Source organism: Pygocentrus nattereri, chromosome 11 (assembly GCF_015220715.1).
Source record: "Pygocentrus nattereri isolate fPygNat1 chromosome 11, fPygNat1.pri, whole genome shotgun sequence".
Classification (NCBI taxonomy): Eukaryota; Metazoa; Chordata; class Actinopteri; order Characiformes; family Serrasalmidae; genus Pygocentrus; species Pygocentrus nattereri.
This window is the reverse complement of record NC_051221.1, coordinates 26,530,495-26,543,208: the sequence shown is the minus strand read 5'-3', so window position 1 is coordinate 26,543,208 and position 12,714 is coordinate 26,530,495. Positions and strand designations below refer to the sequence as shown.

The 12,714-nt window shown below is 39.0% G+C and overlaps 1 protein-coding gene across 1 annotated transcript in view; it reads right to left on the bottom strand.

The window, feature by feature from the left end:
• Nucleotides 1-260: 260 nt before the first annotated feature.
• Nucleotides 261-12,714, bottom strand: part of tmem266 (transmembrane protein 266) — a 63,937-nt gene continuing 51,483 nt past the window's right edge. Inside the window, exons 9-12 of the mRNA XM_017708312.2 lie at nt 6,297-6,412; nt 4,816-5,008; nt 2,653-2,715; nt 261-1,867 (exon numbers count right to left, since the gene is read on the bottom strand). Of these exons, the coding sequence (XP_017563801.2) occupies nt 1,233-1,867; nt 2,653-2,715; nt 4,816-5,008; nt 6,297-6,412 (1,007 nt within the window). The 3' untranslated portion in view covers nt 261-1,232. The remainder of the gene's footprint in view (nt 1,868-2,652; nt 2,716-4,815; nt 5,009-6,296; nt 6,413-12,714) is intronic.

Sequence of the window (12,714 nt, the reverse complement as noted above, 5' to 3'; positions counted from 1 at the left end):
CTGGCCTGGATAAATTACTGCAATAACCAAAATTCTGTTTGCAAAAAATCTGTTGTAATCAAGTTTTCCCCTTCTTATGTTTCAGAATATGTCCTAAATATTTTAAAACTCAATGATCCAGGGTGTTTCCTGCCTTCTGCCCAATGAGTGCTGGGATAGGCTCCTGCACCTCCCACAGGCCAGGAGTATAATTGTGTGTGCATGTTTGTTTTAAAACCCCTCATCAGTTGGAAAAAAGCCAGATAAATTAAAAACACCGGTTTCCATAATTTTACCAGCTTTTATTTGCTTGACAATTTCTCCCATTATCAGTTTATAAAATGCCTTAACAACACAGGATTAGTTAGCCTCAATCAAAAAGCAGAGATCTTTTCAAAGGCTCATGCTATAAGGATGGGGTTAAGGTTAAGGGTTATGACAACATTCTCATCCATCATTTCTCATAAAAACCCTCTAATATTATATTCCTGAATTTCTCATCCATGAAATTTCAGCAGGTTTTAAAAATACTTGAGTTTAGCATTTTTTTTTTCTGTCATAGAATTCTGAATACAAACGTTAGCATCAGTAAGAAAGGCAAAGGTAAGAAATTTGGCTGAGTAACACAGCTTGACACATTTGAACACAGATCAAATGTAACCCTGCAGCAGTCAGATCAGTATGACTGTACATTGTGTTATTCATACAAATAAAACAAATAAAAACTCATTGCCCCACCACCCGACCAGAACCCTGAAATAAGAACGCATGAAGAATCACAAGTCTTCCCAGCCTCATTTTTTCAATACTGCGCTGCTGTCTGAAAGCTTGAGTGCGTTTTTGTCCCATTGCTGGTTTTTTAACGGTCACCAAACATAGACAAACACTGAAATAGGAAATTCCTGATAAATGTTCCATTGATGGCTCCCGAAGTGCCTCTCCCTGGGCTCTGGAAGGTTGTGCAATTTTGGCAGGAGTGACACTCACAGAGTTCAAGTGCTTTTGCTTGAATGAGAGAGAGAAAGAGAGGGGGTGTGTGCCAAGAATTCCTTGCCCTAAGTGGGGGAACCCCTCTTGAGAAGACAACTGAGAGCAAAGTCCTTAGTGCATCACTCAGTGAGCCACTCTTTAGAGAGCATGAAGCTTGGGAGAGTCAGAGTCAGTAGTGCTGGCTGAGAGACAGAAAGAGAATCAGAGAGAGACAGAGGATGCTTCAGATGGTGCTGGTGGCCACTATACTGCACTTCTTTGTCCTACGTGTCCGGCACACGGTTCAGCGGAGCATCTGCAGGCTCCATGAGTCTGTACTTCTCATCCAGCAACGGCTCTGTCCCCTGCAGGTGGATCAGAGGTTTGGTCTGGAACACGCCCAGACTCTCCTGGTTCCTCTTATTGTAAATGTTCACCCTGTGCTCCAGCTCCGGGCTGGCCTTGACTGAGCCAGCCGGACTGGGCAACTTCAGGTTGACTGGGTTCACCCGGCCCTTCTGGGCCAGGCAAGAGTCCTCGGAAAGGGATGAGAGCAGCTCCTTGACTACGGCACTTGGATCTTGTGCACCCAAGGCCAGTGGGCTGCAGTATGGTGGTGGGCAGCAACGGCGGCCGCTGTAGTCAGACGTAGAGGCCTCACGCACCGTGGAGCTGCAGTCACTGCTGGAGCCCAGTGTCTGGCTGCTAACACTGTGCTGGCGAGCTGTGAAGCTGCAACTGGACCGAGACACCGTGGTGGCTGAAGCCTCGCTCACACAGCTACCCGTGCGTTCCAGACGGCTGCCCGGCCCATCTGCACTCACCAGGGATGGGGGCAGCTGGCTGGGGTTAGTGGGCAGGTGCACGTCTATGGCTGCAGTAGTTATGATGCGTGCACCTGGGTCTGGAACCCCAATATCTACAGTAATGACAAGAATCATATTACTGCTTTTGTATATTTGAAAGTTTATCGCATTTTTTATATTCTAATGCAGCGGTCACCAGCCATGGACTTGGAGATCTAGTGGTGCGTTCTGTAGATTGTGTTTGGATGGTCACCAGCAACTGTTAAACTTATGTGACCAATACTGCTCCGATGGACTAATTCAAGCTTGGGTAATGTGTTATCCATGTGTTAATGTGGTGAATATGCTGGCTGGTGATGGGTTACATCCCATAAACTCAGGTAACATGAAACTTACCCAAGTTTACAACTTGAATTTACAGCTGAGTCAGCTGTTTACTTGCAATTTTATTGTGGTAAACAATAATTCACAAAGACCATCTGATGAACGCACCATACCATCCTCTAGATTGTAGTCCTGGGGTCACCAATTCTATCCACAAGGAGCTAGTGTGGCTCTTTTTCTCTTCTCACTTGTATAATCAGCTTGTTTCCATGTACAGAAAATTGATTAGTTAAATGAGGTCCTCCAGCTTGGTTAAACTGAAAACCTGCAGCAATACCAGCCCTTTGAGAATAAGATTGGTGACACTTGTCTAGTCCAAACCAGCCATAAATAATGTCAGAAGTCCTTTATTGGACTGGATCAGGTGTAGTGGTTCTAGGTGAGAAGTGTGGTAGCACATATGCAGAAAAGTAGAAAAGAGGGTTGGTGGCCACTGCTGAAGAGCAAAATACATGCAATGATAAGACATCACATAATCCTGTAATGTAATTGTGTGCGTGAACGTGTCTCTTACCACTACTTGGCTCACTGTAATACTGGCTGATGTAATTGTTCATGTCATCTTGAACAATGTTCTCTGAAATGAGAGCCACAGCATTCATTCATGTGACACAACAAAAACAAGTCAAAGTTAGAGGATACCACTACCCGGTTTGCTTTGGGACGCTTTTATTTTGGTGTGGTGGTTTCCTTGCACGTGGGCCATGCAGCCTCTAAGCAGTCTAACAATGAAGACACCAGCTTTGCTTTGTGGGCAGCTCATGGAAGAAACACTAATGGAGTGTGTGTTGGCTGGTCAGGATTGGGGCTTGGGTTGCACTCACTGGCTGGGTGAAAGGGCTTATGATCCACTTGGCAGAGCGGCAACGCTTGCCGCTGTCTAAGTGCCATTCCTTCATCCCCGGAGACGCATCCCCAACTCACTGGGCCTTTATTTCATTCATTTTTTACTGTTTAAAAAATTCATATGACAGTGGCCCTGGAGGAGAGCCGCAGCAGCCTAAAACACCAGCAAGACAATCACTGTGGGATGAATAACACATGAGGAGAATGATGAGCACACACTGGCTAAAAGCTGTCTGCTTTTATTCTACTCTCAGTTGAGAGAGAGAGCGCTAGATAGAAAGAAAGAGGAGGGAAGAGAACATGTGAGGGAGTGTGAGAGATATAGTGAGGGAGAGAAGGCAGTGAAGCAGTGCCAGGTGATTTAATGGTCCTCCAGTGTTGTGCTGTGCACTCTGAGCTTTGACCTCACTGCCTGACAGCTTTTGTTGTTTGTCTGGCTCTGGATTTTATGTGCTGTCTAAACTTGATCATGTTATCACTTTCTTTATTTACTTTTTCTATCTGCTTTGAAAATGTGAGGAATTTGGTTGGCGGAACTTTAAGGGGACATCCAAAATGATGATTTAAACTGGCAGGCTATAGAGTTTCTCTCTGACGCGAGAAAATAAATATTAGAGCGGTGCCATGACCTGCCCATGATTTAAACAGTCCTGAAAAGCAAGTCATCGAGAACCTCTATCTGACATCAAATAGGGGGTCTTTGTCTTTAGCTCGTTCACTCTCATCATGGTGTGAATAAGAGATGACCACTAAAATCCACACCCCCAGGCTACTCTCGTTCTATCTCTGAGCGCTCCCCTGAGGTCAGGGCCTACTTTGACAGCCCTTTTTGTCCAAGCAGTGTTCTGAAGAAAAAAAGCCACAGGCAGGCTCCTGCTCCCACAAACCTCCAGGGGCCCTAGTGTGGCTTGCTGGGAGCCCGTTGTGGGTTTTTTTTTCAGGTGAAAGGAACAGATGTTTGTGCCATAGCTGAGTACTCTTTTAGGAGAAACATGGCCCAATGCACAGAGCACTGCGTGTGTAAGCATGTCAGCTGTAGCATGCTGTACAGATCCCAATGTGACCTGACATAATGAATACAGAGCAGAACACACAGCCAGGCAGGCTACACACTGTTAGTCCTGTGCTATGGTCTTTGCTACAGTCATTTACATGGAAGTGATACTGTGCGTGTTTGCTCAATTCTTGCTGTGCAACATGAAGACAGACTGATAAATACTGTATGGAATTAAATATACAGTATTATGCTGAGCTAATGACAGGCTTTGTCATTCAACTGCCACAACATAAACTAGTAATAATCTCATTGCACCAGTAGACAAAGAGGAGGCTGTAACCTGCAACCCTACTGGTGTGACAAGACAAAAAGGGAGCACATAGGCTACTGGTTTCAATAATGTAAAGCCAATTTTGTCACAGATACCTACATAAACTCATCCTAACATGGTGCTAGTAAAATCTAGCTTCACAGGCTTTAAACAAATTGTAGAAAAGACATTTCAGATATGACCAGAATGATGACTAGAGCTGTAGATGATTGTAAAATGACAGTTGTATACCATAAAGAATTAAGAGTTTCAGTTTAATTAATATCTTCAAGGTAAATGTTTATGAGAAATTATAAATGCTACATAACTTGTTATAAAAATTATAACTATACAGTATTTTTAATTATAATAATAAATATTTATAATCTAATACCTTGTTGCTGGTCCCCAATTACTCTCAACATCACATCCTTTAAGAATTTACACTATATAAATTATAACTTAGTAAAATAACAATAATATTAATACGTGAAATGTTTCCATATTCTGGATCAGCATTATACCTGTCGTTGCTCCGGGCTCCCTGGTACTGGCTCTGGCCTCGGTGTCGGATCCTGCAGGCCCCATGCCATCTACCTCCTGGAAGCTGCTGCTCTGCTTGCCCCACACATGGTGGATCTGCATAGCAGCCTCACGTTCTGCAGCCAGATCCAAATCCTGCTGGGCCAGATGAGCTCGCAACTGCCTGATCTCAAACTAAGAGAGAGAAAGAGATTTAAAAAGACTTTTGAATATATTGAGCTTGAACCCTTTATCTTTGTCAGCATTTAATTATGTTGCCTAAAATGCACAGACCCCATTGCTTTTGCAGAAACTGTGCATATGATCACCAAAGGCGAGTCCTTACATTCATTTGGCGCATCAAGCACCACTCACTGAACCTAATCAATCCACTAACTACATTTACTCTAGATCTGAATTTTGATATTGACAAGCCTCAAGTCAGTTCCCTACAGATGCCATGTTTGGACATTACTCTCATTATCTAATCTATCTTTTTCTCCCAGAGAAAACAGAACATTCCCATGATGTAAAGGCATGGGCTCTCTCACTATTGATTGCTGGGACAGAACTCACTAGAATGGATGGGACTTTGGCTTTTATCTGACTTGAAAGCTCAGCAGAAGCAGAGCACTCGTCACACAGTCAGCATGGCAGCTTATTATGTGAAATAGGAGCTTCTGGCTTCCCCTGATCCTCATTCAGAAAAGTAGTATAGACCACGGGTGCCCTAACTTTTTGTTTTGAGGGCCAAAGTGTAATGTTCTTGGTTGTCTGAAGGCCAGAAAGAAAAAAAAAACAATATAGCCAATATAAGGTACAATATAAAAATCAAAAATTAAAAAGTTAAAGTTTTTTTAAATGTATTACAGTACACTAGATTTTGTTACTAAAATGCTTAAAAAATACAAATTGAATAAGCTCTCATTAGGTGAGGAGGCAGTGATAACACCCTCAGGGGTCAACTTTGGGCAGCCCTGGTCTAAACAAATACAATACAGTGATTATGGACTACAAGAAAAGTCAAAGACCTCACAGACAGGTGATGACATAAAAACAACTTTACATCAGTGATCATTAACCAAACATATATTACACAACAAACATCTCTTGTTTTTTTAGCACTGGGAATTACTTAAATAATATTATGTCAAAAACAAATAAAAAACAAGGAGCAAACAAACCAAAAAACTGGAGCCCCTCCTATTCAGCAACGTGCTTTTTGATTTCATGTGTCACTGCTGCCCTCTGTTGGTGTAAAGCTAAATATGCTGTTTAGGTGTATACAGTGCATCTAGTGCTGAGGCCACATGAACTTCACATTTGTGTTTATGCATCTCATTGAACTCATAAAGAACTTAGTGATTACCTGATAACTTGAATCAGGTGTGTTTGGCAAGGAAAAAATGCTAGTATGAGCAACACTGATGTAGAAAGTGACAGGAGAGAGTAGAAGAACGGATGAATGTTGAGTGTTATTCACCGCCTGCTCTTGGCAGATTTGAGTGAGTCTCTCTAGCTGCTCCTCCCGCACGGCTTTAGCCTTCTCATACTGCTGCAGTTCCAGCTCCATCTCCACCTTCACCTGCAGCACATACGCTGTGGACAAAGATAAAAGAATAAGGAAGGTAATTTGTTACTTGCTATATTTAACAAAAAACACACACAATGTACAGAGCATTTAATTGTTAGAAAAATAAACCATTATTATTGTGTTAAATGCAAATAACACTGACAGGATAAGTATGTATTTTATGTATATTGATGTGTTTGCTTAACTACAGCCAAACCTCCCAGCAGGGAGCATTGGACAGTAACTGGTTTGGCTCAATAATACGAGATAACTACTTTCTTGAAGACAACACATTCTTTTTACATTCTTACTATATTTATGTTTATTTGTATTTATTACAATGTTATATGGTTTCTACAAGCAAAAACATACTGCTGAAAAATGTTTTTAAACAACAAACAATAAAAACAATATTTTTGTGTCTTCTGCTTATTATTTTTAATAAGCAGAATATTTCTATTGTTATTCTCATTGTACTATTATTGGTGTTGTTGTTGTAATATTATTATTATTTATCTTCGTTTTTATTTTTTATCTTTGTTATCTTTATCTTCTTCTATGTGCAGGGCCCTTGATTGATTATAGTCAATCACAGGTCGTGCACCTGCTCTCTTACTTTACAGACAGCTATGAAGATGCACGCTCACAAGCTCTCACATGTACCTTACCCACTCCATGCTACTCTTTTATTCACTGAGGAGTCATTTACACCCAGCAGGCAGAATACAACACAATGACAGTGTAGCTGTGGCCTGTTATACACTGTCTGCTTTGTGAACTGAAAGTTTCTATTAGAGTCCACGCTAGACACCCTCCTGCTGGCCTACCTCTCCTGCTGCCTCCTAATGAGACTCTACCAGCTCAGCAGAGACCACTGATAACTGTCATCATCAGACTCTCTATCTCAATTAGGCTATTCTTACTAGGGCCATAATGCTGAGGTTACTGAGACTGCATTCTGCAACTTCACCTAAAGAATTATCCCTGTCTCTGCTTTATGTCAGCTAGACTGCAGACTCAACATCACTTCCCCAGTTCTTTTCAGTCACTTTATTTTTAAACGTTTTAATGGATGAAAAAGGGTAAATGTGGTAATATACACTTCATTGGCCAGTTGGTTATAAACATCTGCTATATAAAACCCACCTTGCTGACAAAGAGTTATATACCATAGCACATCTGCTGTTACTGGAAATGTGAATTGACCATCTTCATAGCCCCTCATTAATGGTCTGACCACAGAGTTGGATTTTTTTATATAACTAGAGGATCTCTGTGCTGAAAATAGTCCACTACGCAAATAATATCTGGTCAGCAGTAATCTTGTGGTCAGAAAATGACCCTCGATGAATGAGACAGAGGGTGACTGATAAACTGTACATACAGATGGGCTACAGTCTGTAACTGTACATCTATATAGGGGACCTATAGGACTTTGCCCAACAGCCAGTGAGCATAAATTTAAAACAGATGTTTCCAATAAAGCAATGGTGAGCGTACAGAGCACAGTTCTAGAGCCCTTTAGCCATTGTCTGTTCTATCACTGTGGTTATGTTTTTTTGCCTTTATTTTTCTGATTTAATTCTTCTACCTAATTTCTGCTGAAGATATTTCACCATATAAATCATTATATTTTGGAAGTTGATTTAATGTATATGTGATACACCTGCCTTATTCTTGTGTGTGTGTATGTGTGTGTATGTGTTAGGGGTATAACAACACCATCTGTTTCTGTATGTTTTCAGTACCCAAAAATATCAGCTTTGATATCATTTGGATTTGTGTGCACAATTTAAGACACTTTTAATAGCAAAAACTCTGACAAGGAACAAAGAAACACAAGAGCGAGATATATACAGGGAATAAATAATTAGCGCTTTAATCAAACCTGAATGTGAGACCTGAATATAGTGCTTTCTGTAAGAATTTTCCATCAGCCTGATCCGACTCAACTCAAGACACAGCACTGCATTTGAGCCTGAACAATCTGAGCCCAACAAAATTCTGTCTGAACCAACACAACCTGAACCACATAATCACATTTTGAGTCTGAATTTGACCTGAATGTAACAAAATTCTTTCCAAAACTGGTCTAAACCGATCTACAGCACTCACTCTGTGGATTCAATCATAATGTGGGTATGATGTAAACTGAAAGTGGATATTGCCCTTACTATGTTATATAAACAACACACTTATTACAAGTTATTAGTACAATATACATATAGGTACACATATAGGTAAACTATTAGGACAAAACTATTGGAACACACCTTTAATCACTGATTTCAGGTTTTTCATTCAGTCTCATTGCCACATCTATATAAAATCAAGCACGTAGAGTCTGCTTTTACAAACATTTGTGAAAGAATGGATAGTTTTAAAGAGCTCACTGAATTTGAGTATTTTACTGTAATAAGATGTCACCATTTATCTTTTATAAATTATATCTTTTGCAACAAGGCAGTTCACAAAAATGTCTTTCCTCCTAGATATTCCACAATCAACAGTGAGTGGTACTATTGGAAAGTGGTAGCGTTTAGGAGCCACAGCAACGCCATGTAAAATTACACACCGGGGTCACTGAGTGCTGAGGCACATAGTGATGGACAACTCTGATTTTGTGGAGAGAATGTTACCTGCCTGACTGTATTGTGCCAACTGTAAAGTTTGGTGTAGAAGGGATGATGCTATGGGGTTGTTTTCAGGGGTTGGTCTGGACCCCTTAGTTCCAGTGAAGGAAAATCTTAATGCTTCAGCAGACCAAGACATTTTGGACAATTGTATGCATCCAACTTTTTGGAAACAGTTTGGGGAAAACCCTCTTCTGTTCCAGTATGACTGAGCTCCAGTGTGCAAACAAGGCCCATAAAGGTATGACTGGGTGAGTTTGGAATAACTTAATTGGCCCACACAGAGCCCTGACCCCATGAAACACCTTTGGGATGAACTAGTGAGCCAGGCCCTCTCTTCCAACATCAGTGTCTGACAAATGCTCTTCTGGATGAATGGATAAAAATTCCCATAGATACACTTGGATGCTAGATGCTAAGGATACACCAACTCCATACTAATGCCTATGGATTAGAATGGAATGTCATGAAAGCTCCTGGAGGTGTAATGTGTAGGTGTCCCAAGACTTTTGTCTATATAGTGTCAATAAATGTCAAGAGGGTTTGTCATTTCAAGCTAATACATCAGTAAGCTGTGTATTACTGGTTCAGTCCTATTTTGCATAGCTTGCTATGGACAGAGAAAACAATATGAATAACTGCTCAAGCCCTTGTACTATCTGTCACAGTATGTCTTAAACACAATTGCAGTCTAATACAATATTCTACTTCATATAAATTGAAAATTAGTGGTCATAACGTTGATGATCCAGATTCTGTGGGCAGATATAGCCTGTTACAAAGCTTTTAGGAGAGTAACATCTCATTTCTGTCACTCTCCAACAGCTGAACTCTCTCTGTGCTACTTTATTTTTAACAAGACACCTGTGCCTCATTAACCTTTCAGCATCTTCAGTAAGAAGGTTGTGACCCAGCCATGTGAAAGGCAGGGGAGAACCACAGGAGAGCGTAACACTGAGGAATACTCAACATGAAGTTAAGGCTTTTGAATGTTTTAACAAGCTTCTCTTTTTCAACTTATCTAGTATATTTGGCATATCAGACTGCATTTAACAAGCAGGATGAACACTTCTAAGGATGAGAAAAGACAAAGCAAAATACATCTTTTACATCTTTTACGTTTTACAAAATTACAGTTTTTACATAATTTATGTTTTAATCATTTGAATCTTTTTTGTCATCTTAATGATTCCTTGTGGCATGCAGGGTTTAGTAAATAACAAGGTTTAAACAGAGATTAATGGTGAGACACATGGAATTTAGAAAACTATTTGTGTGTGTGTGAGTGTGTGAATGTGTTCGGATCTACTTGAAAAATAAAACATTACAAGAGCTGCATGAGTTAGCAAGAAGGCACGCAACAGCACTAGACTGAATTTACGACCTTTCTGCTGACTGTACACTCTCTCTAACAGATTCAATAACTCAAACATATGAAACCAAGCAGAAAAGGATACATTTAAATTGCTGACTGAAACGAATGTTTAGTTCAGGCTGCAGGATTAACATTAATGTACAAAATGCTGGTTTAAACTTCTCGTATATGACAAACATACTGTCCATGTAAAGCTAGATTTATATCTCATGTAAATATGCTTTGGAGAAGCACACACAATCTAGAATACCAGTATAGAAAAGGTATCACATCTGAATTAGAATTAGGAGTCAGTAGAAGGTGTATTTATGTCCACTCCACTACATGTGTAAAAAAGTTTTTGGGGTTCAGATTATAGGTTGTCCTTTTTCTTTTCACCTCCATGGTGTGGTATAATTAAAGCACCTCAATTCCCAAAAAATTGGGACAATATATAAAAAGCTAATAAAAACTGAAAGCAGTGATAAATAAATTCTGTCTAACCTGTATTAAATTGAAAAAAGTACAAACACAAAATATTTGATGTTTTACCATAACTTTGTTTTTTTTTTCCCCAAAAAGTCTGGACAGGAACATGTTTACCACGGTGTAACATCACATTTCCTTTTAACACTTAATAATCATTTGGGATACAAAGACAAACAGGGCCAGTTTCAAGAGCAGATTTTTTGCCATTCTTCCATTATAAAAGTCTTCAGCTATGCAACTGTATAAGGCCTTGATTATTAGATTTTTCAGTGAGAGACTGGTATGGACTGCAGGCAGGCCAGTTTAACACCCACACTCTGTTTATGCAGCCATGCTGTTGTAACACATGCAGAATGTGATTTTAAATTAACCACTCACCTTATTCCCATCCTACAATCCCACTCATATTTAGCCCAAGATTGTACATGGTTGTTCCCAGATCTTCTTAATATGATATCATGTCTGACCCTGTGAGACTACACTAATACACCCCCATGCCATGACAGACCCTGGCGTTTGAACTTTATGTTGACAACAATCTATATATTTTTTTTTTCCTTTTTGTCCCCAAGAACACAATGCACATTACTTTCATAAACATTCTGATCACAGTGCCGTTCCACATCAGTCCCATCAGTACCATTTCAGGTCAGTTCAAGCCCTGAAAAGTTGGCAGTGTGGATTTAAAAATCACTGCTTTCCTTTTTTGCATTTTTGCTTATTCGCATTTCACATGCTGTCACAACTTTTTTGGAATTGAAGTTTCTACCTCAGTGGTTCCTAAACTGTGGTACCCAAACTTCCAGTGGAAGTACGTCAAACTATTATGACATTTACACAAGTTAATCTTCATTTCATTCCATAAGTGTAAATACTCTATCGTGTATTTACTCTATACTCTATATAGTATGATCTCTATAGTATAAATACTCTATCGTGTATTTACTCTATACTCTATATAGTATGATCTCTATAGTGTAAATACTCTATTGTGTATTTACTCTATACTCTATATAGTATGATCTCTATAGTGTAAATACTCTATTGTGTATTTGCTCTATACTCTATATAGTATGATCTCTATAGTGTAAATACTCTATTGTGTATTTACTCTATACTCTATATAGTATGATCTCTATAGTGTAAATACTCTATTGTGTATTTACTCTATACTCTATATAGTATGATCTCTATAGTGTAAATACTCTATTGTGTATTTACTCTATACTCTATATAGTATGATCTCTATAGTGTAAATACTCTATTGTGTATTTACTCTATACTCTATATAGTATGATCTCTATAGTGTAAATACTCTATTGTGTATTTGCTCTATACTCTATATAGTATGATCTCTATAGTGTAAATACTCTATCGTGTATTTACTCTATACTCTATATAGTATGATCTCTATAGTGTAAATGCTCTATCGTGTATTTGCTCTATACTCTATATAGTATGATCTCTATAGTGTAAATGCTCTATCGTGTATTTGCTCTATACTCTATATAGTATGATCTCTATAGTGTAAATGCTCTATTGTGTATTTACTCTATACTCTATATAGTATGATCTCTATAGTGTAAATACTCTATCGTGTATTTACTCTATACACTATATAGTATTATCTCTTTAGTGTAAATACTCTTGAGCTTTCTATTTATAATTGTTTATATTGTTAACTCCTCACCATCCCAAGTATAATATTAAAACAGTACCTCATGTGCAAAACTCCATGTGCATTTCAGTCAAAATATCCTTCCATTGTAAATATCTTATCTATTTTATTTATTTATAATTCTTTATTTTGTTATTCTTTGTGAAGGATAGAGTTTATATTTTTATCTTATTT